We start from the raw sequence: 27,220 nt of genomic DNA, 5'->3' as shown, positions 1-27,220 counted from the left end.
TGTTATGAGATACTGGACAGAGCATGCTATCAACAGTCAAGGTAAGGTAAGACCTCTGAGCTCCCCCGTCTGAGTAATCTTTAACATCATATTCTTCCTTATCTTTGTCATTACCTTAGTTCCAGCAAATTTATATTGAAATTATACAGTATATTAGAAATTTGCATTATTTTATAAAAAATTGTATTATTAGTTATAGTTATAATTATACATAAAATAATTACTATTAATAATTTGCTCTTTTTCATTCAGATGGCAGTGCTGTGGCAGCTCATGCTCCTGTGCTGGGCATGGAGTCCTCTGTGTCTGTCAGCCAGGGTAAGCTTCATTGGAACACCAGAAGAGTGTAAAAAGGCTCACTTTGTCCCCGGTTACAATCTGGGTGGAGAAGGCTTCGACATCGTCACAATGGAGCGGAAAGGTGCCTATGTGATCGACACTGAAACATGGAAGCTTGGCAATGGCACTTGCAAGTTATACAGAAACAGCTACATGAATAACGAAAATCAGAAGATCCCAGTTGCAGTTGTGGACTGGAGAACCCTCCCTAAGTGCAGTTTAAAGGTCTCCGGTACAGTTTACGATTCTGTCGAAACTCTTGTCAATGACTCCACATCATCTGTGACCAATGACTGGAAACTCGGCCTGGAAATCCCTGTACATGCAAGTGTTACTGTCGGTGTTGGCTTCGGAGGTTCCCACTCTAAGGAATCGACCTTTGGCATGAAAAAGTCAAAAGAAGACCGCTACACCTTCTTTCGCCATTCTGTCAACTGTAACTTCTACCGGTGAGTATCTGGACAAATATTTGTCTTCTTGTCATTAATTGTGAAGTTACTTGTCGACTTGGTAACCACCAGTTAACAGACAAATGCTTTGTTTTGCAATGGTTTTTGGTAGCTGACAATAATGATCAAGAATCATTTTTACTTAAAACAAACAACATGAATGTTAACAAGTGATTAAAATCAGAGTATGATGCACTTGCTTTTAACTTTTTATATACTTTCTCTGTTTCACAGCTACAGACTGACCACAAATCCTCCACTGAGTCACGATTTTGAAACTGCTGTCAACTCTCTTCCTTCCTATTCACATGAAGCTGAGCTACTGTATGACAATCTAATTGACACCTACGGCACACATTACATCATACAAGTGTTTCTGGGAGGGGAGATAAAAGCAATCACTGCTGCCAGTACCTGTAAGACAACCATGAACGGCCTGTCAGCGACAGAGATGAAGGACTGTTTGTCAGTTGAGGCCTCAGCTAGCTTTGCCGACACAGCCAGCATAAAGGCCATGTATGAACACTGTCAGAAAAAAAAGAAGACGTTAAATCATGGCCAAAGTTTCAGCAGCTCATTCAATGAGCGTAACACAGAGGTCATTGGTGGAAACATTGATGGAGCTGATATCCTGTTTGAAGGCCAATCAAATCCTTCTGTCTATAATAACTGGCTTAAATCACTGAGGAACATACCTGATGTGGTCCGATACAACTTAAAGCCCCTGCACACCATACTGCCAAGTGCTCATCCCGCAAGAGCCGGACTGAAGCGAGAGGTGGAGAAGTACATTAAGAAAAATGCAGTGTTGAAGAAATGTTCAGAAACCTGTAAGATCGGGCAGAGATCAGGCAAGAGGGATCCTTGTGCTTGTGTCTGCAACAGTAATCAGAATATCAAGTCAAACTGCTGTCCTGCTGGGAAAGGTCTCGCAACATTAAAGGTGTTCAAGCTTTATGCACAGGGTCTGTATGGTGACAAGTGGACTCAGACAGATGGTTCAGTGGAGGTCAGATATGGCGACCAGGTAAAGCGCACTGTCATCATAAGTAACAACGACAATCCGATTTGGCCAGAGACCTTTGAATTTGGAGCGATCAGCATCAACATGAAAAACAAACTTACATTCAGTGTTTATGATGAGGATACTTACTGGAACAGTGATCTACTTGGTGAGTGTTCATTTGATCTGCATCAAGGGACAGTGAGCGACAGCTGCATGTTAGATCATGGTACCCTCTTCTTCTCCTACATAGTAAAGTGCGCACCAAGTCTTGGTGGTCAGCAATGTCAAGAGTATATACCTTCCCCCATGAGTGCCTCTCTGGCCACGGTCTTCTACACCAGAAATGGGGTCCTCGCTGGAGAGTCAGGGGAGAAGCATGCAAAATCAGTCAGTCAGTCAGTCAGTCAGTCAGGTGGAGGAGAGCTACTGATATGACATAAGGTGATGACAGGATAACCGTTATTTTGCTTGTAGTCAATAGCATATTTTACACTGTTACTATTACTTATCTTTCTTTCTCTGACTTTTTTGTGAAAAAAGAATTAGACATGTGAGTTTCTCAAATTGAATCCAAATATGGACACATAATCCACTGTGTATGCCTCTCCCTTGTTAGTTACAAAACCTGCCAATAAAGCATCAACAAAGACAAAACAGGTGTTGTCTGATTTTATGTTTTATAAAAATGTGTGTTAAAAAAGTTTGGTTTTGTGTTTAAGATGTAATACTAAAATGTGTATTCAGTGATGTATTAGAATGGAGGAGTTTGTCAAGAGTATGAACCAATTAAAATATATCTTTTTAGATACTTACTTTACTAAGAGTAACTATAGTGTCTTAAATGAGACACCACAAAGTCGTCATGCACTATTTTGCACAGTATTTTTGTTCTCTAATAAATTTTGAATTATTAAAGCTAGGAAGAAAGGCACTAAAACTGATCCTACACTGTTACAATGAAGAAGCTTCTACTAACCAACAATACATTATCATGGTGACACTGCTGTGTCTAAAGTTAATGCACATGACAACCACGGGAGTCATAAAATGTGTTAGAGTGGGAGGAACTGAAACCCAAAATAAAGGAAGAGAGACACATTTGCATAAAAGAAGGAGGGCAAAGAGTAAGGACAATAAACAAGAAAAAATAAGTCAAAACAAGAAAGACAGAATAACGAGTAGGTTGTTTTTGGTGGGCCTTGCTCCTCATGCTGGTATCAGTGGCTGCACCATCAAAGCATTCCAGCTCCCTAATTTAAAGTTAAAGCTTGCAGACTTTCAGCCCCCCCCGCCCCCCCCAGATTAAAACCCACTGATGATACACCCACTGATAAAATTGTATGTATACAGCTGTGTGCGTTTCTGTGTGTGCATACTGTCAGCTTGGTCATTACGGCTTTGTTACAGTGTACAGTAGCGGCATGTTTTATGTGTGCTCACACTGTGCTGTCCTTTGGTTGATGGGCATAATTTGAAAGTATGACCCACAAAGGAGTGTTAACTTTAAACTTAAATATAAAGACATAAAAACAAGTACGCACACACACACACACACACACACACACACACACACACACACACACACACACACACACACACACACACACACACACACACACACACACACACACATTTCATGTTAATAAGCACACTGATATTAATCTCTATACTTCCAAAACAATACATATAATATTCCTATGAATTATAGTACAACATTGGTTCTAGAGTTTACCACATGTTCTTCATACTGTAATCACATGTCAGTTTTTATACCCTTGTCTTGAGAGAAACAAAGTGTAATTTCTTCTATACGTTTTTAGTTGGAGTAACTGACCTTCACCTTGAATATCAGAGGAGACATTGTTACGTGTCTGTGTAAATAACAAAAGATAAATGTGGTGGCTGGTTTACACAACCAAGTAATGTCTTGCCACTGTATTATGGAAATAAATATTTCCCTACTTATATGAAGGAAATATGAATAACACTAAAATGAAACGATTTACAGTGTGTGTTGTTTTTACACTGCTGAACTTGCTATTCAAATAGGCATGAATACACTTTATGCATTCATCGATTTGTAGTGGTTTATGTTAGTCATGGTCAAAGGAGGCTGGAGCAGAAGGACTCAAGGTGTACAGCACCAACAATTTTACAGTGTGTGTTATTATGGCTGTATGATTTCCTGGTGTTTAGTTAGTTCCTTTTCTTCTCATGTCTTCTCTGTAGCTTCCTGATGAGTCCTCCATGAGGTGCACCTGGCCTGGGAATTAAGTGCTTAAAGGTCCCATTTTAATTAAAGTGAAATTTCCATGTCTTTTTTGATTATGAAGCAGGTCTAGGTTCTATGTGAAAGTATCAGGAGTAATGCACACAGCCCATAGTCAGAAACTGTGTCTGATAATGAGCTGTCAGGACTTCTGTAACTTTGTGATGTCACAACACAGCAGTCACTGCTCTCAGCCATGCCCCAAGCCCCGCCCACGAGGACCCAGCGTCTAACCTTGCAAGATTTGGTTTATGAGTGTTTACCTGAAATCTGCTACATTTTTATTTGATCATCCAGAGGTGAGGCTCAGAGCCTCCTCTCTTCTGATTGGCTTACCGACCTGTTGTTACTAGAGCTCCAGAGAGAAGCCTGAGAGAGGAGATGTAAAACTACACTGAGATGGTTTTTGGTCCTTCAAACCACAAATACATCTTGTTATGGATCGACACTTAAAATAAAACTCTGGAAAAGTGTAAAATATGTGACCTTTAAAAGCTCTGGTGCCAGGATCAAAAGGGAGAGACTTATAGCATGGGGACTGCTGGTCTTGCTGCCTCTCAGCCTGGGCTTTCTCTGTTGCTGTTGTGTTCTGATTTTGTCTCTTTTGTCATCTTGATTTAGTGTCCTGGTTGTTTTATATATCCATGATAATAAACCGTAAAAACTTTGGTTGTTTTTGAGGTGTCTTCTGTGGTTGATTTGGTTTGTGTGCTGCCCAAGGGTGAGGCGCAACAGTGGATGATTTAAGTAAGGAACAAATGTAGCAAATTATTCAAAATGCAAAAATAGGTAAAGTAGGAACAGTTAGGACATGATGGCCCTGAGAGTGAGATCAACTAAAAAGCAAATGAGCACTCAACTCAACACACTGTTACTGCTCTCACAAAGGACTCACAGGAAGGGTTTGCTCTGTACACACATACATTAGACTAGCACTGCCCCTTGGTAAAGACAGATGTTATTTAGTGCAATGTGTGCACTTAAAATAGGAAACATCCCATGTCATTAAATGCTATTAAAGATTACATGTACTTTATGTGCGAAGTCATACTTGAAATGTGGCATTGTTGGACAAAGTACGTACGGAAATCTTCTTCTCTTACTTATTATTAGGTCTTCGTTGGAGGGAATATTTTTTATAGTCACTTGTATTACAAATAATCATCTGTAAAATATATGTCATTTCCCACCAGTTATATTTGCTTATCAGTCCAGACCATGCGGCCAGCAGCAGCCCATAGCACAGAAATTTGTGAATTGCAACAGATATACTGGATTGCAACAGTTAGTCAGTCATGCAACAGGTTTTTAAAACCACAGCCAGCCATAGTATCACATCTCTGCCCAGTCTTTGACAGAACTGTGCTCTGTGATCAAAAACAGACTGTTGGTGAATTTGTAATGGAGCAGTGAGAAGTATATGTGTGAACTATAACTCAGTGCTTCTCCCAAATGTCCCAAAGTCAAAAAATAGGTTTGAGTTAAGGCAGACATTATTGAATTGTTCCTATCAGTTCTAGCAATGCAAATCACATCCTCACTGCTGAACTTGCTATTCAAATAGGCATGAATACACTTTATGCATTCATCGATTTTCTGTAGTGGTTTATGTTGGTCATGGTCAAAGGAGGCTGGAGCCCATCCCAGTATTCAATGGATGACCCCTCCGACCCCTCTCTGTTGACCACCTCTGACACTGTTGATATTGGCTATGGGGGGACTCACACAATGCTTTGATGGACTATAACTGTATACTACTAATTATATTCTCACACTTACATGTTTGCAGCTACAGAATGGCAACAAAACCTCACACATGAGTCGACTCTTCAGTAGCAGAGGCCAGGGAGTGTCAACTGAGGCCCCAGTGAGGATTGAAAGTCCTGACTCTGTGCAGCACATTCAATGAATGTAATATAAAGGTCACTTGTGGAAACATTCATGGTGCTGACACACCATCATAAAGCACCCTCTGCACCTTCCTGCCAAGTGGTCATCCACCTGAGGTGGAAAAGTACATCAAGAAAAATGCAGTGTTGAAGAAATGTTCAGAAAGCTGTAAGATTGGGCAGATATCCAGCAAAAGGGATCCTTGTGCTTGTTTCTGCAACAGTAATCAGAGTCAAACTGCTGTCCTGCTGGGAAAGCTTTCGCAACATTAAAGGTGTTCAAGCTTTATGCACAGGGTCTGTATGGTGACAAGTGGACTCAGACAGATGGTTCAGTGGAGGTCAGATATGGTGACCAGGTAAAACGCACTGTCATCATAAGTAACAATGACAATCCTAAATGGCCAGAGACCTTTGGATTTAGACCCATCAGCATCAACATGAAAGACAGACTTACGTTCTAATGAAAATATTTACCGGGACCGTGATCTGCTTGGTAAGTGTTCATTTAATCTGCATAGAGGAAATGTGACAAACAGCTGCATGTTGAATCATGGTAACTTCTTCCCCTACATAGTAGAGTGAGTAACAAGTCTTGATAAATGTCAATAGTACATGAGTCCCTCCCTGGCCAAGGTCTTCCACACCAGAAATGGGGTCTTTGCTGAAGAATCAGGGGCATCAGACTGTCAGTCAGGTGGAGGTCAAATCTTTTCCCATGACTTGACAGTGACAGCATAATTTTTCTAATCAAGTCTTTTTAGTTTCTCACATTTGTTTGTGAGAATTCAAAAAGCCCAGTGGACAGTAGTAATGAGGCATTTCCAGCTCACTACACTCAGCTCCCCAGACTTGGATTTCACACTCTCCCAGCTCTGAGCTAAACCCTGGGGATTTGTAGATGAACTGTTGGATATAGTCAGCTAAAAGGAGACCTTAAGAAAAACATGGAGTTGCTGTTTTCCTCCTGTTATGGAAGAGATAGAGAATCAAGATCAGAAATTCAATTTCTATACTCACATCAATGGCACCATCTTCTGGACAAAGTGGGACCCCACAGATTTGATATTGATATTCTACCTACCATTTTTATGTGATTGTGTGCTGCATGTTGTGTCTGTTTAATTCAAAGATAAAGAGCATTCATTCACTCCAGTTGCTTGCTGAGCTGGCTGCTCAGAGCAGTTTGTTACGTTCTGACCAGCGGCTGCAAACAGATCAATCATGGAATTAATGACATGACAGAAGGACTGTGAGAAATCTAGGTGTATTAGAGAAACCTCTTTATGAACTAAATGTCATGCAGATATCTGTGACTGGAAGTTTCAACAAACCTTTTTGAGAGTCAGAAGTATTTCAGAACACATGCAGTTATTTAGTAGAGAACATTAATATGTGAATGCTACTTCTTATGTCTATCAATCTAGCAGCTAACTAACTAATAATGAAATTGGTATCAGGATTTATTAAAAATGAATGTCAGTAGTCTAAAAAGTAGTCTAGTAGTGGTCTAAGAAGAAAAGAAATTGAATTCACAAAGTGATTTTTAATGGAGACCTGATACATTATATGAATAGTATATTTGTTTCTTTACTTCAAAGAGCCCTGTCCCTTAATGTCTTATTTCAACTGAGGTTCAGTAGCTTATTAGAAAGTACTTAATAACATACAATAAACTATCATTTTTACCTGAAAAACTAAAGGAGATTGCATTTTTTACACCCCTGACTACTGCCAGCAGGTCACCCTGTCAGGGTGAGGATATAATTCCACCAATCAGAGGGCAGTGCAGCCTGGAAGGCAAAACTCTGACAGCAAAGCAGTCTGCCATTGAAGTTCTCATTAGAAATTTAAGCTGCCCTCAGGTGGCCAAAAAATCAATTACCGCACAGTAAACGTATTAAGCTCATGCAGTAACACAAATACAAGTGTTTATTGAAACATACTAATCAGGGGTCACATAAAGGCAAAAGCAAAGAATATCCCTAAGTATTTGTAAGCAGTACAGTAAGCTATATCATAAAAATGATATCTGTAAATCTGCTTCTGACTGTCTTCAAAAACTGAGTGTCTGTAAAAGGGGTATCCATGATTGAGGACATCAAAGAACAACACTTTACAGGATTTGAAATGGGTCATATTGTGCATTTAAGAGCACTCCTGTTGGTGTTTTATTTGTCACAGCCTTGTAGCTGTTCAAAAAATTCATGACTCATATCGGGGCAAATGTTTGCAGGAATGCATCTGGAAGACCGAGAAAATGTGGAAGAAGTTTATCTGATCTGATGACATTAAAATCATGCTTTTGGCCATCTTTTTTCTTTTGAAAACATGCAAACACTGTGTATCAGCAGAAAACAACCATCCCCACTATGAAGCCTGGTGGTGGCAGCAACATGCTGCGGGGTTGTTTTTCTACAACAGGCCCAGGATTGTGAAGGTAGAGGGGCAAAAAGTGGAGAAAAAACCTGCAGCTTTCTGCATGATAACGGCGACAACCAAGTTATTTTGTAGCAAGACGTGGAAGACCACAAACCAAAGATATCAGGACTTCAAGCTGTTCACTTGTAGTATGCATCACAGATCTTGAGAAGTTTTAATAAATAGAACGGGGAAAATATTAAAAGCTACTACAGACTCAAGGCTCTCTACTTAATTTTGAAAATTTTGTAATCAGTTATTTGGCAATCATTTTTACTTGAATTACATTTACATTACATTTACATTACATTTACTTACGGTTTTATCCAAAGTGACTTACAACTGAGGGACATCACTAAAGCTTCAGTGCAATAGGAAACCTTGGTGTAAGTATTACATCTATTTAATAAGTGCAAGGAGGTCAGGTAAAGAAGTGCACCAAAGGTCAGAGTAAGTGCTAGTTCGGCATGTTAGGATGTTAAAGATGGAAGTCACTTGGAAGGTAAGCATTACTGACTGGAAATTTCGGGCAGCCATGGGTAGCCAGTGTAGGGCGATGAGTAGTGGAGTGACATGTGCCTTTTTGGGCTCATCAAAGACCAGATTGGCTGCTGCATTCTGGATGATCTGCAAAGGTTTCATTGTGCATGAAGGGAGGCCTGCCAGAAGGGCATTGCAGTGGTTGAGGTGAAAGACACCCATGGCCTGGACCAAGGGCTGGGTGGCGTACTGAATCAGGTAAGGCCTGATTTTTCTGATGTTATGTTATATAGAGCACTACCGAGAGACAAATGCAACATGGTCAGAGAGGAGAGCTGGTCATCAAACATGACACCCAGGTTTCTTGTGACCTTGATTGGGGTAAAAGATGAAGAGGTGATTTTGATTCTGATATCGTGATGGAGAGACTGATTGGCCAGGATGACTAGGAGTTTAGTCTTAGAGAGGGATGTAATAGTTGAAGGGAGCATTCTTTCATGTGGATACGTCAGAGAGACAGGCCCAGATCTCACAGGTATAGTTGGGTGTCGTCTGTATAGCAGTTATATAAGAAGCCATCCAAGTGGACAATTGGACCCAAAGAGGTGATCTATGTTGCAAAGAAGAGGTGTCTCCAGTGTATCCTTGCCATGACACACTGAGGGAGTGCCCAGTGTGATGTTTCTTTTAAATCTTGATTTTCTTCATGCATACCATTGCCCAGTAGACAATTTAAGTGGAACTCTTCTTTGCCTGTAGGTCTGTTCTGGTCTCTTTGCACTGTTGAGAGAAATAACTGGCTCCTTACCTCCTCAATGCTTAAATTTCTTCACCAGCCATTTTTTCTGTCATTTGTTGCTCCATTTGTGTAATGCTTTATGTCCTTTTTCTGTGACACATCTTCTTTCACGAATTGCAACTGTGTATTTGGTGTTTTAACCCATGTGAACTAATTACTATTTACACATAAAAGTCTGTTCACAGGTCTTGGGCACTACAACTGCATGTGTTAAAAATGTTGTACAAAACCTTGTCTAGTACCTGAGGGAGTTGCATTGTGGGTAATATAGCTACCAAGTTTTGACAAGGAAGAAGGACCCATGGAATAAAGACAATATCTCTGGTTCCGTGGTATCATTGCTGATCTTTTATTTAATATGTATACCACATCCTGTGTGTTGTTAAACAAGAAAAAGTGAGTACACTTCATGAATACTTGTATCTAGTATCAAAAAACATATCATTTCAACCTAGATTATTGATATCCTCAGGTTTTGCTTTTGGACCTTCAACAAGGATCCAGCACACAGCACCACGACAGACTTTCCGTGAACATGCTATAATGTACATACTATGTTGATATTCATATTTTTGCAGCAGATGTTCTGCTGTGCAACAAATTTGTAAAGCATCATATTTCCATTTATTCACACATCACATAACTACTGTGATCATAAACAGGAGGTTTGTGAACTTGTAGGGGCAAGTTGTGAAGTGTTGGTGTGAACTGGTGTGAATTTGGCACTTTCTTTTATTACTAGAACAGATAGTTTGCTGATAGCGTGAGCTTCCCATTTTTAGAAGATTGAAACAAGATCTGTTTTTGTGGGCCTTGAAAACTGTGTTAAAGTCCAGTGTAAAACTACAGCACGACATTATACCAATATTGCAGCATTGGATGTCTCATGTCTCAATTTTTTCTTTTTTCGTTTAGATTTATCTCTGTGATTTAAGATGTCATATGTTTTGCATATGTAGTCAACACTACAAAAGAGTGACATAAAACATGAAACACATTAAACATTGTCAAAGGCTACAAAAAGATTTGTTAATTCTGGTACCACACTGTAATATTGCAATACATTAATTTTGACATTTCCAATTGTTATATTATAATTGCAAATGACAGATGTTTCCCAATCAGTCCTCTTTAGTAAAATTCTTTTCAGTTAAATCATTATATCATTTGTTAATACGAAACTGCAAAAGCCCTGTTTCCTTATTTGGTAGAGAAAATTTCATCTAGGGTGTAGAGTGAATAAAAATGAGTGAATGACGTTAGTTGAATGTAAACAAGACTCCACCTCCTGAATATCAATACTTTAAGTTGAACTTTGTGAGCCACTGAACAGAGCTTGGTGCTGACACTTAAATTGAGGTACAACACCTGACACCTTCCTACTGTGACACTAAGCTTTTGTTGAGTAGTCTCTTGCATCATATTCATTGTATTCAAAGTAGCATGAAGTCAGCTGTTTAGTGCCTTTGAATTAATGCATATTTGTATTTCATTGTGATTGATTTTTTGTCCATGCCATTTTTTATCTCCTCTCACTTTGTAACTTTTTCATTCAGATGGCAGTGCTGTGGCAGCTCATGCTCCTGTGCTGGGCATGGAGTCCTCTGTGTCTGTCAGCCAGGGTAAGCTTCATTGGAACACCAGAAGAGTGTAAAAAGGCTCACTTTGTCCCCGGTTACAATCTGGGTGGAGAAGGCTTCGACATCGTCACAATGGAGCGGAAAGGTGCCTATGTGATCGACACTGAAACATGGAAGCTTGGCAATGGCACTTGCAAGTTATACAGAAACAGCTACATGAAGGAAAAACAGAAGATCCCAGTTGCTGTTGTGGACTGGAGAACCCTCCCTAAGTGCAGTTTAACAGTCTCCAGTAAAGTCTATGATTCTGTCGAAACTCTTGTCAATGACTCTTCATCATCTGTGTCGAACAACTGGAGATTTGGCCTTGATATCCCTGTACACGCCAGTGTTACTGTCGGTGTTGGCTTCGGAGGTTCCCACTCTAAGGAATCGACCTTTGGCATGAAAAAGTCAAAAGAAGACCGCTACACCTTCTTTCGCCATTCTATCTACTGTAACTTCTACCGGTGAGTATGTGGACAAATATTTGTCTTCTTGTAATTAAGTCAGAATTTATTAGTTCACTATATACAATCACCGTAACTTTGCTTGAAGTGAAAAATATACACGGAACTATAACATCTAAACTTTGTTTTTGGCTGCAACTTACTCTTTTGATGCCTGTGCTTCACAGCTACAGACTGGCAGCAAAACCTCCACTGAGTCATGAGTTTGGATCAGCTGTCAACTCCCTTCCGTCCTATTCATGTAAAACCGAACCATTATATCGCAATGTGATCGACACCTATGGTACACATTACATCACACAAGTGTTTCTGGGAGGTGAAATGAAGACAGTCACGGCTATCAAGACCTGCCAAGCAACCATGAACGGACTGTCTGCAACAGAGGTGAAAGACTGTTTGTCAGTTGAGGCCTCAGCTGGCTTTGCAGGTACTGCCAGCATAAAGGCCATGAAAGAGCACTGTAAGCAAAAGAGGAGGAAGTTGGGCTCTGGCCAGAGTTTCAGCAGCATGTTTAGTGAGCGTAACACAGAGGTCATTGGTGGAAACATTAATGGAGCTGATATCCTGTTTGAAGGCCAATCAAATCCTTCTGTCTATAATAACTGGCTTAAATCACTGAGGAACATACCTGATGTGGTCCGATACAACTTAAAGCCCCTGCACACCATACTGCCAAGTGCTCATCCCGCAAGAGCCGGACTGAAGCGAGAGGTGGAGAAGTACATTAAGAAAAATGCAGTGTTGAAGAAATGTTCAGAAACCTGTAAGATCGGGCAGAGATCAGGCAAGAGGGATCCTTGTGCTTGTGTCTGCAACAGTAATCAGAATATCAAGTCAAACTGCTGTCCTGCTGCGAAAGGTCTCGCAACATTAAAGGTGTTCAAGCTTTATGCACAGGGTCTGTATGGTGACAAGTGGACTCAGACAGATGGTTCAGTGGAGGTCAGATATGGTAACCAGGTAAAGCGCACTGCTATTATACAAGATAATGACAATCCTAAATGGAGAGAAAAGTTTAATTTTGGACCCATCAAAATCAACATGAGAAACAAACTTACTTTCAGTGTTTATGATGAGGATACTTACTGGAACAGTGATCCACTTGGTGAGTGTTCATTTGGTCTGCGTAAAGGCAGAGTGAGCAACAGCTGCATGTTAAATCATGGTACCCTCTTCTTCTCCTACATAGTAAAGTGCGCACCAAGTCTTGGTGGTCAGCAATGTCAAGAGTATATACCTTCCCCCATGAGTGCCTCTCTGGCCACGGTCTTCTACACCAGAAACGGGGTCCTCGCTGGAGAAACTGGTGTGCTAAATCAGTCAGCCAGTTTGAAGCCAGCAGGTAATATGACATGCAATTAGAGTTTTAGAGATTTAATTTTATTATGCATACTTTGCCAGTAGTAAAGCAGTAGTAGTAGTTGCCTCTTTCATGTGCAACTGTAATTTTCTTTTTTCTTAATTTCCAAAATTGAATTACAAGTATGTCTGTACACAATCTGCAAATAAAGCATTTCCAAAAACAACACTGGTGTCTGACTGTATGTTATTAAAATGTTGCTTAATAAAACTACTGTCTATAATACTCAAAGGTGAACAAGCATGCATAGATTGCTCAGGCATTTGAGGTGTGTGTGCTTAAGTTTGTCAAGTAAAGTCACCAATGAAAATATACATTTTTATAGATACAGCTTAAGTATTTACTACAGAGAAGGATATTTTAGTACTTAGTTGTTTAGTAGTTAGTAGACTTCCCTCTGCTGTAGGCTGAGGTGTAAAGGTGAGATTCATGGTGAGATAACACCACAGATATCATCATAAATGATGCATTTCATCTGTACTAACAGCTCTTGATAGATTACTGCTCAGAGAAAATCATCATCATCATCATTAAACACATGCTTTATCTCAAATGACTTGCCCTTTAACTGAATATTGTGAGGAACAGTTGACCAAATATTGCTTCAAGGGATGATGCATTAGTATGAATAGGACTGAAACTGAGTTTCCGGTTTCTCTTGCTAAACACAACATAGTAACATTGGTGCAACTGAAGGAAAGGCACATGTCAACCAAGGAATAGAGGAGGGAACTGAAACCCAATTTCTCCTCTTGATTAATAGAGGAGAAAGAGAGAACAATGCATCACAAGGTCAAAAGGTCATAACAAGAAACAAAGAGCGAAGAGTAAATAGTTAATGGGGGCTTGGTCATGAGTCTGGTACTAGTAGCCATGTAATTAATGTTATAGGGGCTCAAACCCAAAGTAAAATCTTGGGCTGGATGGTTAGATAAACACAGTGTGTGAGTGCTTACAGCTACAGTCTTCAGAGTGTGCACAGAGAGGAAGGGCTATATGTGTGTGTGTGTGTGTGTGTGTGTGTGTGTGTGTGTGTGTGTGTGTGTGTGTGTGTGTATGTGTTAAATGTGTGTGTGTGTGCATGTGTGTGTTTGTGTGTGAGAGAGAACAGGTGTGGGTAAGAAATCACAAGTTGAAATGTATTCAAAACATTTATATTTTATAATTTATATATTTATATGTAAATACATATATACAATTTATATGTAAATACATATAAATTGTATCGTCAGGGATTTAAGTCTGTAAGTAAATTGTTGCACTTGATCCGACTTAAGGGTCAACCATAATCCTTCGCATAAGTCATCTGTATGTTTTGCAGTGCTAGATACAGTATAACTACATTTTGCAGTAGCTTCCTGGTAGTTCAACTACATTCATATGTGCATAGTGATTTTTTTTGTCCCATCTTTGTGTAGTTAACTAACTGAAACTACAAACGATTTTGGGCCATGAAAGGAAAGGAAAGATTTTTTATGTTTATTTTACCATTGCCTCTCTACTCCAATTGAACCTCCTTTTACCAGCCGAATGTACGAATTATATTAACAACAAATGCACTTGTCAGGCAGCCGCCACCACCACACACTTGACCTTTGCATAGTGTATTTGGAAAAGCCATAGGTGGGTGTTGCTCAGTGCTACGTCATCATGGATACACCTCCTGAATCTCAACCTGACGAAGAATCATCATGGCCATATATAGGCAATTATTGTAAACAAAACCAGAGATGATATTCCAGCACTTTTCCATAAATAGTGGGATATTTTATTTTTTGGTTTATGAATGACCTGTGATCAAGTATGGGCACAATTTCGTATTACATATACATTGTCAATTTCATTGTTTTTCTTACAAGGTAGTTTGAACTAATTCAACTAAGTTTGAACTAAGTAGCTTTACTTAACCTAACAAGTTTCTCCCTAGAGTAGCTTTGCTGTGAAAAGGAAGTTGAACTAGAGTCTAGTTCAACTTCTTCCAGTGTAAAGTAATTGGTAGTTTCCAAAGCTGCTTTCAAGGTAGATTCCCCAACACCACATATAGGTGAGAGTTAATGTCCCTTCTCAACATCCTGCCACATTTTCTTCCATTCAAAACAAAAACTCCGGTTATGGTAGAATATGCAGAGTCTATCATTTCTCTATTATGTAGAACTTATCTAATTGTGAACAACCTGATTTTCATCTAGTCACACATAATAGTAGGTTTCTGTATTTCTCATTAGTGCTTCATTCTTTTAATATTAAACGTGAAAAGTTTTGTAGTGTACTTCCTTTTTGAATTTGCAGCAGTGCTTTGAGTCTCACTGAAGGTAGGTGCAAGTGACCACAATAAAAATAAAATGCAAACAAAGCTATCTTCCTCCCACCTTTGATTCTCATGAAAGGCTGTTCCATTTTACTTTTTACTGTGGTGCCAGTAATAAACCAGTGTGGGTACAGGTTCTTCTGACTCGACACGCACTACTTTACCACCTCCTGCCTACTTCTTCTCAACCACTTTGACCTCACTGTTGAAGGCATAAAATATGGTCACAGGCTGTTCTCTGAATAGTTGTTTACATGGTGTTTGAAGCTGTGTGTGGTGCATTTGTGTTAAGACAAGATCTGTTGATTTGTGGAGTGCTGTATATTTTATATGAGTGAAGTGTTGCTCAGTTGATCTGTTTGTGGGTGTGGATCTGCTCTACCCTCAGGGGAGAAGAAGCTGATATTGTGAAGAGAATCTTGTCTCCCTTTTCGTATGATAACACTTAGAAATATCTTTGAGTTGCTTGAATGAAAATGAGTGTTTGGTTGTTTTTGTGGGGGCCAGCAGCAAGCTGTAAATCTTTTATTGTCTGAATGTATATGTGTTCATGCACATACGTGTAGATACAGTTGTCTACTTGTATGCATACAGGCCTGCATATATGCGCCTACACTCTCATAAGGTTTGATGTATATACAGTAGATCAATGCATGTGTGTATGTTTGTGTGCCTACGTGTTTTCACAGGGCAGATACAAGTATGTTCCCCGTGTGTGTGTGTGTGTGTACGTATTTACACAAGCACAAAGAGTCCTCTGAGGATCCCAGCCAATCACTTTCCCTCTGTGTATCGGCACACCTGCTCTCTGTGTTATAAATAGACAGTGGATACATCAATTCCCTCGTGTCACACAGCTCAAGTACAAAAACTTGTGTTTTGACAGAAAGAGAAGACACACTCCACAAAGACAGCTGATAAACAGTGGTAGCCTGCCATTACAGACTCATGGCTGTGATGTGTGCATTGTTTATATTAATTTGCTAACTGATTATTTCAATCAGCATCTGATATTCAAAAATAATGATTTCCCCAATAGAAACTAGGGATATTACAATTTCTCTTTTAATGGTTTATTATAGTTTTGATTTGATCTTTAATTATTTCTCCAAAATAATTAAAATTGACATGAAAGTTTTCTGTGATATACATATCATAAGATGTGCTTTCTGACACAAAATAGGGCTAATTTAAAACTGCTGCTATGAAAATTTGACATTTGTAGTTATTTTTTGCATGTAACTACCACCTGCGTGTGGTAGCAATATGAACTGCAACTTTCCAGGTCATTTATATGGAACATATGGAGTAGGAAGATGGACGGTTTCCCAGTAGTGTATGTAGTATTATATGAGCTGAGAGTGTGTTTTGTATGTAAAGCCTTAATCTGCAGTAACATGTAACCACATATGTCAAATAAATTTAGTGAATTAAAAAGTAAAGTGTTTCCTGGAAATGTGGTGAAACATAAGTAGAAAGTCCCATAAAATTGATATACTTAAGTACAGGTACCTCATAACTGTACTTAGGTACTGTAGCTACTGTACTTCCATAAATGTTTGTTTGCTTTAACCACCAAATAGTATGTTGTTTGTAGGACAAATCTGATACATTTTATTATAATTTTCCCTGTCACTTTAAAATCTTGTAAGCACAATATTGTTGATTTTCAGATCATCTTTAATTGCATGACTGTCAAGACAAAAACAAGGCCACTAATTTTACTTCCTGATAGTTGGTATTTTGGAAAACCAGTCACTCAGTAGTAGTAGTAATGTTGTGATTGTGAAGACTGTTGATGGGGGAAATGAAAAAATGAAAGATTTTTGTTAATACTGGATGTTGCTTGCTTTGTTAGTCAGTAGTGGTGGAGGAAAGTAGCAAAGTAGCCTACATTTACTCACCTACTGTACTTTTGAGGTACTTGTACTTTACTTAAAGGAACATTTGTGAGGCATGCTATCGCTACATAGCCAACGTCAGCATTAACAGCTGTTTACTTACCAGTCTAGCAGAAATGCAAAACTCAGTGTTGTAAAATCATTATTTTTATATGCACTCAGATCATGACTTCTTGCCAAAAACATTGTCATTTCAAACTATGGATATTTTCAGCTGAGCTCACTTGCTCTCATCAGCTTTTTGGAACTTGGGGCGTGGGACTAGCACCTTCAGCTATGGCACATTGGCACTCTGCAACCTGTGAACATCTACACATAAATATACTTACACAAATGTTTTTTTTTCATCAATAGATGTTCAGACGTGCAACAAGTTTGTAGCAAGTGGTATCACGCCTATACATAATCTTCAGAAAAAGAACAGCATCCTGTCATTCATCGTAAATAGGGTGTTGTTGGTGTGAACTCTCACTGTTAGTGCAGAACCTCCAAACGAACAGTAAAATGTTTTTTTCTTGTATTTCCCTTTATATGCTAGATAACGTAACAGAAACAAGTGTGATATGAAGGATCCGTAGGGCATAATGGACATGCAGATGACAACAAAAACAAATATAGAGATGTATGTTGAGTAAAAATGACAGTATGATGTGTATGGTATGAGTCTGTGTGTGTGTGTGTGTGTGTGTGTGTGTGTGTGTGTGTGTGTGTGTGTGTGTGTTCGTGCATGCATGCGTGTGTGTGTGGGGGTGTAATCATATGTATCTGTGTTTTGTGATCATGAGTGCTGTGTGGGGTAAAGAGGCTGGCATGGCGGCATGCATGAGTGAAAAATAAATTATAGATATGATAGTAAATGATCTAACCTGAATATAATTGTAAGAAGACTGTAATACTAGAACAATATGAGAACAATAAAAATATCATAATTTATGTCATTTATATGACATCCTGTCAATTCAATAGTGATAGAACATACATCAAAAATATGATAAGAATCTAGTGATATTATAGTCACTATTATATACAGTGTGATACAGTATATCATATAATAACATTATATTCATATAGTGATGAGTAGTGAGGCCAGGCTGAGAAAATCTTTCTTCTTTTTTTTCACACACCATGTTTATGATAGTTGCATATGCAGCATATCCTCACTACCAGCTTTAATTTTGAGAAACTCACTACATAACTGCAGCTTCCCAAAAGGTCTATATTTAATGCATCCATCCATTTTCTGTATTTACTTACTCTGTAGAATAATGCTGGCGCCTACCTCAGCATGTGTTGGATTAGAGAGTATTGCAGCACAGCCATATAAGTTCTACTACTGCAAACATATTCACACACTATAAAATCTACTAGCTTTATCCTCTTACTCACACCTGTGCCAGAAACAGCAATTGAGTCAATTCAATATATATTGTGTGATCTTCTTTTGTTGATAGATAAGATAACCGGGTGATATTCCATAAAACTGGGGAACTTTCGAGAAACAGATTACAGAGAGAAATCAAACAATGGTGGCTAAAATCAGTAAAGCAGTGGCTTTATCCTGACTGTTAGTTCCTAGCAGGTCAAGCAAAAATACTGGAACCCACAATTTCCATAATGCCACTGTCTTCTGTTAGACTCTCTCTGCCTGGTAAAAGTTCTTGTCTGTCACACTCCATTCTCCAGTGTGTAACATAGGCTTTCTGTCACTTAGACCATGTGTCTGTGGCCATGCTAGTGGCTCTATGTGGCTGTCCACAGCAGTGCATTGAGCTGATGATTGAAGTAGTGCTGCTTTTGCTTGGCTTATCAAAAACAGAAAACGGTTTGCTTGAATTGGTAAATCTCTTGTTTTATCTCTTCATTGCTGCTAGCTGACATTACTCAGTCATCTGCTAAAGAGAGATGAAAAGGAAGATGATTAGTTGCAAGTTATCAACCATCATTGCAGATACCGTATTGGTGCATGTTTGTAAAAGGTTTGATATGTGTTTTGAGAGGGGGCCAGTTATTTGTATTTTGTATTTGTAGAGAGACGAGGGCAAAGCATTTCGTTCATGATGTACGGTTTGGTGTAATGACATAGTGCTGATGGTTTGGCTTTCGTATCAGTGCTGAAAACTCCTTTAACCAGCCCTCTTTAGCTCCATTTTCAATTATATTGCTTTATTTCTTAGGCATACAATATTAACATGTCACTGCAAAAAACCCTTTTCATCTTATCTCTCATCGCTTGAGTAGGTGATGTGTGAATGTAGTTGGTTAAATATAAAACTTGTTAGAATCTAATAGACGAGGTTGGCAGTAAAGACTCCACCCCCAGGACATTTATACCATAACATCAGTGAGACTTTGAAAGCCGCCGACTGGAGCTTGCCGTCAACAGTCAAGGTAATCCACCTGAGTCTTTCCCCTTTCCTTAACCAGCTGTTTGTGTTGATTAGGCTTTTGTTTTCATCTTCTTCATGACTAAAAGTAATGGACAGTTTTTACTGGAACTTTACAATTAACTGTGTCGCTTTTTATTCTTCCATCCACCATCCAGATGGCAGTGCTGTGGCAACTCATGCTCCTGTGCTGGGCATGGAGTCCTCTGTCTCAGCAATCAGGTGTAAGCTTCATTGGAACACCAGAAGAGTGTAAAAAGGCTCACTTTGTCCCCGGTTACAATCTGGGTGGAGAAGGCTTCGACATCGTCACAATGGAGCGGAAAGGTGCCTATGTGATCGATATTGAGACATGGAAGCTTGAAAATGGCACTTGCAAGTTATACAGAAACAGCTACATGAAGAAAAAACAGAAAGTCCCAGTTACTGTGGTGGACTGGAGAACCCTCCCTAAGTGCAGTTTAAAGGTCTCCAGTAAAGTCTATGACTCTGTCGAATCTATTATCAATGACTCCACATCATTTGTGTCTAATGATTGGAAAATTGGCCTTAATTTTACTGTAGACCCCACCACAGTTTTTGTGCCAATTTATGGAGGTTCCCACTCCAAAAAAGCAACCTTTGCCATGAAAAAGTCAAAAGAGGACCGCTACACCTTCTGTCACCATTCTGTCTACTGTAACTTCTACCGGTGAGTATCTGGACAGACGTTTGGCTCATTGCCATTAAAGGACCAGTGTGTAGGATTTAGGGGGCTCTATTGTCAGAAATGAATTACTTTTTCAATAGTGTATAATCACCGGAAATGAAAACTTAATGTGTTTTCATTAGCTCAGAATGAGTCCTACATATCTATACAGGGATAGCCCAGAATGGTCAAACCAAGCACTGGCTCTAGAGAGAGAGCCTTTCACGTGCACACTTGGAAAGGGAGGGGTAAGTTGGTTGCAGTCTGCAACCTCACCACTAGATGCCACTAAATCTTACACATTGGTTCTTTAAGTCTGAATTTTTTGGTTCAGTTCTGAGTGATGGTCACTTTTAATTATGTTGTGTTGTATGAACCTGTGCCCAAATACTGTTAATATACTTTAAGAGTACAGCATATGAAGAGGATGGTGATTTTGCTTTAACTCAACTATATGATCCCTGTGTTTTACAGCTACAGACTGGCAGCAAATCCCCCAATGAGCCATGATTTTGAAACCGCTGTCAACTCTCTTCCTTCCTATTCACATAAAACCGAACCATTATATCGCAATGTGATCGACACCTATGGTACACATTACATCACACAAGTGTTTCTGGGAGGTGAAATGAAGGCAGTCACGGCTATCAAGACCTGCGAGGCAACCATGAACGGCCTGTCAGCAACAGAAATCAATGACTGTTTGTTAGTTGAGGCCTCAGCTAGATTTGCATGTCCTGAGAGCATTAAGTCAATGATGCAACACTGTGCGACAAAGAGGAAGAAGCTTTCGATCCCAAGTTTCAGCGGTGCATTTAATGAGCGTAACACAGAGGTCATTGGTGGAAACATTGATGGAGCTGATATCCTGTTTGAAGGCCAATCAAATCCTTCTGTCTATAATAACTGGCTTAACTCACTGAGGAACATACCTGATGTGGTCCGATACAACTTAAAGCCCCTGCACACCATACTGCCAAGTGCTCATCCCGCAAGAGCCGGACTGAAGCGAGAGGTGGAGAAGTACATTAAGAAAAATGCAGTGTTGAAGAAATGTTCAGAAACCTGTAAGATCGGGCAGAGATCAGGCAAGAGGGATCCTTGTGCTTGTGTCTGCAACAGTAATCAGAATATCAAGTCAAACTGCTGTCCTGCTGGGAAAGGTCTCGCAACATTAAAGGTGTTCAAGCTTTATGCACAGGGTCTGTATGGTGACAAGTGGACTCAGACAGATGGTTCAGTGGAGGTCAGATATGGTGATCAGGTAAAGCGCACTGCTATTATACTAAACAATGACAATCCTAAATGGAAAGAGACCTTTGAATTCGGACCCATCAAAATTGACAAGAAAAGCAAACTTACGTTCCGTGTTTATGATGAGGATACTTACTGGAACAGCGATCCACTTGGTAAGTGTTCATTTGATCTGCGTAGAGGAAATGTGACAGACAGCTGCATGTTAAATCATGGTACCCTCTTCTTCTCCTACATAGTAAAGTGCGCACCAAGTCTTGGTGGTCAGCAATGTCAAGAGTATATACCTTCCCCCATGAGTGCCTCTCTGGCCACGGTCTTCTACACCAGAAATGGGGTCCTCGCTGGAGAGTCAGGGGAGAAGCATGCAAAATCAGTCAGTCAGTCAGTCAGTCAGTCAGGTGGAGGAGAGCTACTGATGTGAGGTGATGGAAGGTGTGATTTCACAATGAATATGTTGCTAGTATCTGTTTTGCTTTTAAATTGTTACTCTTCATTTTTCTTTGACTTCTGTGTGCAAAAATAATTTGACAAGTTTTTCTGCTTCTCTCTCTCTTGTAACATGTATGTTATAAAATCTGCCAGTAAAGCATCAACAAAGACAACACTGGCGTCTGTGTGATTTTGTTGTTTTCAAACTTAATGTGTACTTTTCTAGTTAAGTCTCAAAAAACCGACACTTAAAACTACACATGATGTTTGAGAGGTGTGCAAACTGAACTTACCATGGTCAGCCTTTATTAACAATTTAAAGTTACTGCTGTTGAGGGAAAACCAATGACCTGCCCTTTAACCATAACACGCAGTTATCCAAAACATTATTTTTTGGGTTCATATACTGGATTTTCACCATCCCACCATCTGTTTTATTTAAGAAAGAAGTGACTGAAACTGATGCACAAACAACGCACTCCTCCAAGACATCAATACAGGTATCATACATACATTTCTTTTTTCGAATGAAGTGAAGTGAAAAGTGTAGCTGCTGGGACGGTAAGCTTTTTAAAGAAATATTTTTTTGGGACATTTGGGAAATAGACGCATGCTCAGGGCCTACTTGTAGAGTTAGAAGCAAAGATTGATACCACTCACATGTACAGTAAATATCTGTGCAATGATAAAAAAATATACTGACCAATGCAGTACCTCTGAAGCTCACTTATTAAGAAAAATGAATCATGTTTGAAGTGTAAAAGAGGAAAATGATGCCCTCCTGCATGGGGTAGGGTATAGCACAAAAAAAAAAAAAAATCCAATCTCAAGTGGGAGGTTAAACAGTAAAAAAACTTTAATGAATGATTATCACCCACCCATATATCCCATTCCTTATTCACTTGGAAATAAAGTCACATTACAGAAGATAAAGACTTCTGACTCTCATCCTGTGTCACTCATTCTGGTCAATAGTTCAACCACTGTTCTAAATCATGACACATGCAGTATATATGACAGTAAACTACAGGTAACCATACTAACAGGACTTCTTTCTAAAATGTATATTAATTATCAACTGGCACTGGTGACACGGACTTAACCATGTGTTTAAATGGCAATAAATCAAGGTGCTCATCTTTAGGCCTAAAAGTGGTTACAGTTTAATACTGTCACTGATACACTCCAAGGTGTCCCAGTGTGAAAAACAACACAAAGCAAAAGAAATGCTATCCTGATAGATAGATAGATAGGCCTACATACATATCCAAAGCCTCCTGTATATATGCTGTTATGCATAGTAAACGAAAGCGGGAGGAGCGACATCAAAGTATTGAGATCCACCCCTTTATGCTCACTTTCCTCTCGCCTGCTATCAAACAATGACCCCTTCACCAGCAGCCGTTACTCAGACTCACCTCCTCTTCCAAAACAGGTCATCTTAGTTCTTCAACTTGACAATCTCCTGCTGGCCTGGCTTATCCACACCCCATTCCTTTCTCCTTCTCTTACTCCTAGAAGAAAAGAGACAGAGACAAGGGGATTTGCCTCACGGTAGGTAGCTGTTTTATGTGAAGCATATGAGAAAAGAGAGAAGAAAGGAGAGAGGTTTTTTTTGGTGAGGCTTGGCAAAGAGAGCTAGGAGCCCACTTGAGGAGCAGTGGGTCTTAGAGCTGGATGATTTGTTTGGAGAAGCCGTCTCCAGCCAAAAGGAGGATTAGCTGCACACAGGTTCCCATGGAACGTAGGCGAGGTGGAGAGGGCTTTTAGAGGTTACCACATGACTACACATACATGCATGCACGTAAACACGCATGCACAAAAGTATGTACACAGAACACGTAAACACACACAGGAATATGCACCTGTCCTCAAAGTATATTCTCATGGGTGAAGACATGTTGAGATTACAGTAGGTGGGTTGAGCTAAATCCTGCGGTAATTAAGTATTTTATTTTACCACAACAATATATAGACACTTTGATGCATCGAAAAACCAAACTGTAAAATATCACTGATGAGAATAAACACCCGCGTACATTTATAAAAGATAAAATGTGACGTATGATGATAGGATGAGCTATATCTGTTAACATGTCATGTTTCCAGTGGATCGGGAGAAATTCCTCCTGAGCAAACCTCTCCACCCAGTGATGTGGTAGAAAAGATCATTTCACAGACACTGGTGAGTTTTAGCATGGCTCTGTATTTCAAACTGCTTCATCCAGCCTGTGAGGCCTGTTGTCCCTGCCTTATTTGAAATGACAAACAAGGTTGGAGACTACTCTTGAAAGGCTGAGGATAACATACATTTTTGCTGACTTGAGTTTTAAGTCTCCATGGTAGCAGTGGCCTTTTTTCATGGAGGGTGCAGCACTGGTATAAATTAAATAAAACATAAATTAAATAAGAAATAAATAAATAAATAAAATAAAAATAATAAAATAAATAAATAAGAAAATTCAAGATGGCTGAATTTAGCTGCCTCAGGTTCAGGGTTGTGGATTTGTCATAGTCACACTGTCAGGGCGACTGTCACTTTGATCTCCTTTCTTTTCTCTTTCACACTAGAACTTTAACACTTAGGCGATTAATTGATTAGTTGTTGTGACGGAAAATTAATCAGCAATTATTTTGATGATCAAAATATTTCAAAAGAAAAAGCAAATGTCCATAATCTCTGGCTTCAACTTCTCAAATGTGAATATTGGGTTTACGTTGTTTTTTTGAATGTTGGTTGGAAAAAACGAATTATTAAAACTGGGATGGACATGTTTCACATTTTGTAGATCAACTGATCGATCAAAGAATTGAGAAAATAAATTGTAGATTAATCCATAATGAAAATAATTGTTATTTCACACACACCTACATCAACCTTAGATGCTAAGTTACTATGACAGACACCAGAAGTTACTCAGTCACCTCACTGATAACAGACAAACACACTAACTCATTATTACTATGATTATTCCACTATCAAATCAGTATTAATTGATAACATAAGATTCACATTACATGTTCATTTACACATGGGCTCTGTCTAATATTTTACAGCAGCTATTCTCAGAGGAACACAGTAAGAGGATGAGGACACTAATGATTTATGAGCTGTGGCTGCTGCCATCTGCTGGGCCAACCAAAAAACTACTGAACTGTCGAGGAGGATTCACCATGAGTTTATAAGCTACAAACTTCACATGTTTTATTATTTATCAAAGGTAAAGACAAAATCTTTGAAACTGAATTGAAATTTCCAATAAAAGTAAAAATTTCTAAATATGTCAGTTAATTTTCCTCCACAACTTTTATTGACTGTATGTGTTTTCACTGAATTTGACAGCTGTTACATGGGCTACTACCTTTCTTTCTTTTCAGATATCCCCAAAGATGTTTAATGTGTTTGAGGACTGGCGACAGCGAACATTCTTCAACACAACTTTAGACCAGAATAAATAACATGCCTTCAGTCCTTGATGAGCTGATCCTGTGCAATCATCTGTGCATCAAATAAGAAACTGGTGAAACATCCCCTCACAATTTTCCAGTAAGTAGTTCAGGTCAATTTAAAGGTCAAACTTTGAGGCAAACTTTTTGGTATTGTAACCATTTTAGATTTGTTCTTTTCAAAGTCAAAAAAATGTGTTTACCCTGTGCTCACCAGCAACCGCACTATTCATTTAAAGGAGCATCAGTATCTGATGTGCTACTTAACAAACTGAAATAATTCAGATTATATTAGGAACATGCATGTGTTACTGTCTCATTTTGTGACAGAAAGTGTTTTACTAGACCTGGCTGTATATCACGTATGCATACAGGAGCACATATTCTTTCATTCTTTTATTATTGTATCGTGTATTGTGATTTAGAAAAATTCCACCACCTATTTCATAAGCCTATTCATCTTAGTGGCAGCTCATGTGTGAGTGAACTTTATTAAGTTACTGTGAAGAAAAGGATGGGACTTCTGTTATACAGAAACCCTCATATTCTGAATTATTGTACATGTGGGTATATGAGTGTATTAGTGTAGCTTGCATGTCCTATGCTGGTGGAGCCCCATGGTGATATCGCCATCGAAGCAGCTGCCATGACTACTGCCCCTCCCACCCTCGACTCACCCAGTTGCCGTGGACAGCCACAGCAACCTGGGAAATTTCTGGTCCCTTTCATCTTCCAGTACCACCCCAGTGGAGGATCGAACAACTGGTAGCACTACTGTCAACACCTCCCTGTACATGCCACGGACAGCTCAGCTTAGCCTTGTGGCAAACATAGAGCAGATTAGCATGCCAGCAGTTCTCTCCCCAAACATCTCTGACAGCATTAACGCATGCTAAGTCAAGGGCGTACGTCAGAGCCAGCTGTCAAGTGGAGGGAATTCCTAGTGCTTCACTCAAGGTCGCTCCCACCATTCAAAGCAACGGTGCTCAGTCATGGCTCCCACGCTAGGTGTTAACTCGGTATCGCTAACAGTTTAGCTTGGATGTCCTGGCATGTTTGAAAGAGGGTCTTAACTGGTGCTTTACATTCACACAGCAGTGTGTGATCGTCACCTGTCACACAACACAGTGTCTTATGAGGAGGTCACAGCGAAGGCAACCGGGAGAGAGGAATAGCATCACTACACAGACACTGCTATTTAAGGAAAAATGGTAAAAGCTGGTTGAACACAGTTTTAAACACAGATGTCCTCAAGGTAACCCCTCGGTGCACAAGGCTGGATATATTGTTATTATATGTTTTCGTTATTGTCCCATGAAATACTAAAACCAACAATAAATACTGAAGTATTGTTTATAGTCAAAGCCTAATAAAGCTTCCACCTCTGTGCCACAGAGTGAGTCACATCATTGCACTAGCTAAGATGTTCCTTTATTACCATGGACATGAGCACTGTAGTTTACTGTGAGTCATCCCCACAAACACCATCCTGAAGCACTGGAGCACGTACCAGAGCACCAAATGTGTATTGATCCGCTGCTGAATACAGTGCTCAACAAATTCACTAGTTACTCACGTCTGAGCAATTTGTACCCAGATGTTTAAGGAAATTATTCAGCCTCATTTAAAAACTGAAACTATACTGTACATTTGTGCTGTGATATACAGAATTACATCTTCAGCAGGAACAAATGTGTGTTAAATG

General features: G+C 39.4%; 1 protein-coding gene across 4 annotated transcripts; it reads left to right on the top strand.

The window, feature by feature from the left end:
- The first annotated feature begins 32 nt into the window (after positions 1 to 32).
- LOC111217908 (perforin-1-like) lies at positions 33 to 22,241 on the top strand. Of its 4 annotated transcripts, XM_022739933.1 has the most exons (5): positions 37 to 46; positions 253 to 788; positions 1,023 to 1,797; positions 12,684 to 13,028; positions 21,974 to 22,241. In XM_022739933.1, the coding sequence occupies exons 2-5, from the start codon at positions 253 to 255 to the stop codon at positions 22,058 to 22,060; spliced, it is 1,743 nt and encodes a 580-aa protein (XP_022595654.1). In that variant the 5' UTR covers positions 37 to 46; the 3' UTR covers positions 22,061 to 22,241. The 4 variants fall into 4 exon arrangements, with proteins under 4 accessions (XP_022595653.1, XP_022595654.1, XP_022595652.1 ...); XM_022739932.1 differs by lacking the exon at positions 12,684 to 13,028 and having other exon boundaries at positions 33 to 41; positions 21,629 to 22,241; XM_022739931.1 differs by lacking the exon at positions 12,684 to 13,028 and having other exon boundaries at positions 21,629 to 22,241.
- Positions 22,242 to 27,220: the final 4,979 nt, after the last annotated feature.

The sequence above is a fragment of the Seriola dumerili genome, unplaced genomic scaffold (genome assembly GCF_002260705.1).
Source record: "Seriola dumerili isolate Sdu_G_001 unplaced genomic scaffold, Sdu_1.0 BDQW01000050.1, whole genome shotgun sequence".
Taxonomy (NCBI): domain Eukaryota; kingdom Metazoa; phylum Chordata; class Actinopteri; order Carangiformes; family Carangidae; genus Seriola; species Seriola dumerili.
Note: the sequence above shows the minus strand (reverse complement) of the source record. Positions and strands in the feature narration are given on the sequence as shown.

Coding starts and splice junctions, on each gene's coding strand:
- LOC111217908 (XM_022739932.1), top strand. CDS start 253: ATGGCAGTGCTGTGGCAGCTCATGCTCCTGTGCTGGGCATGGAGTCCT. Junction 789..1,022: donor GTCAACTGTAACTTCTACCG/GTGAGTATCTGG, acceptor TCTGTTTCACAG/CTACAGACTGACCACAAATC. Junction 1,798..21,628: donor AGACAGATGGTTCAGTGGAG/GTCAGATATGGC, acceptor GGTTCAGTGGAG/GTCAGATATGGTGATCAGGT.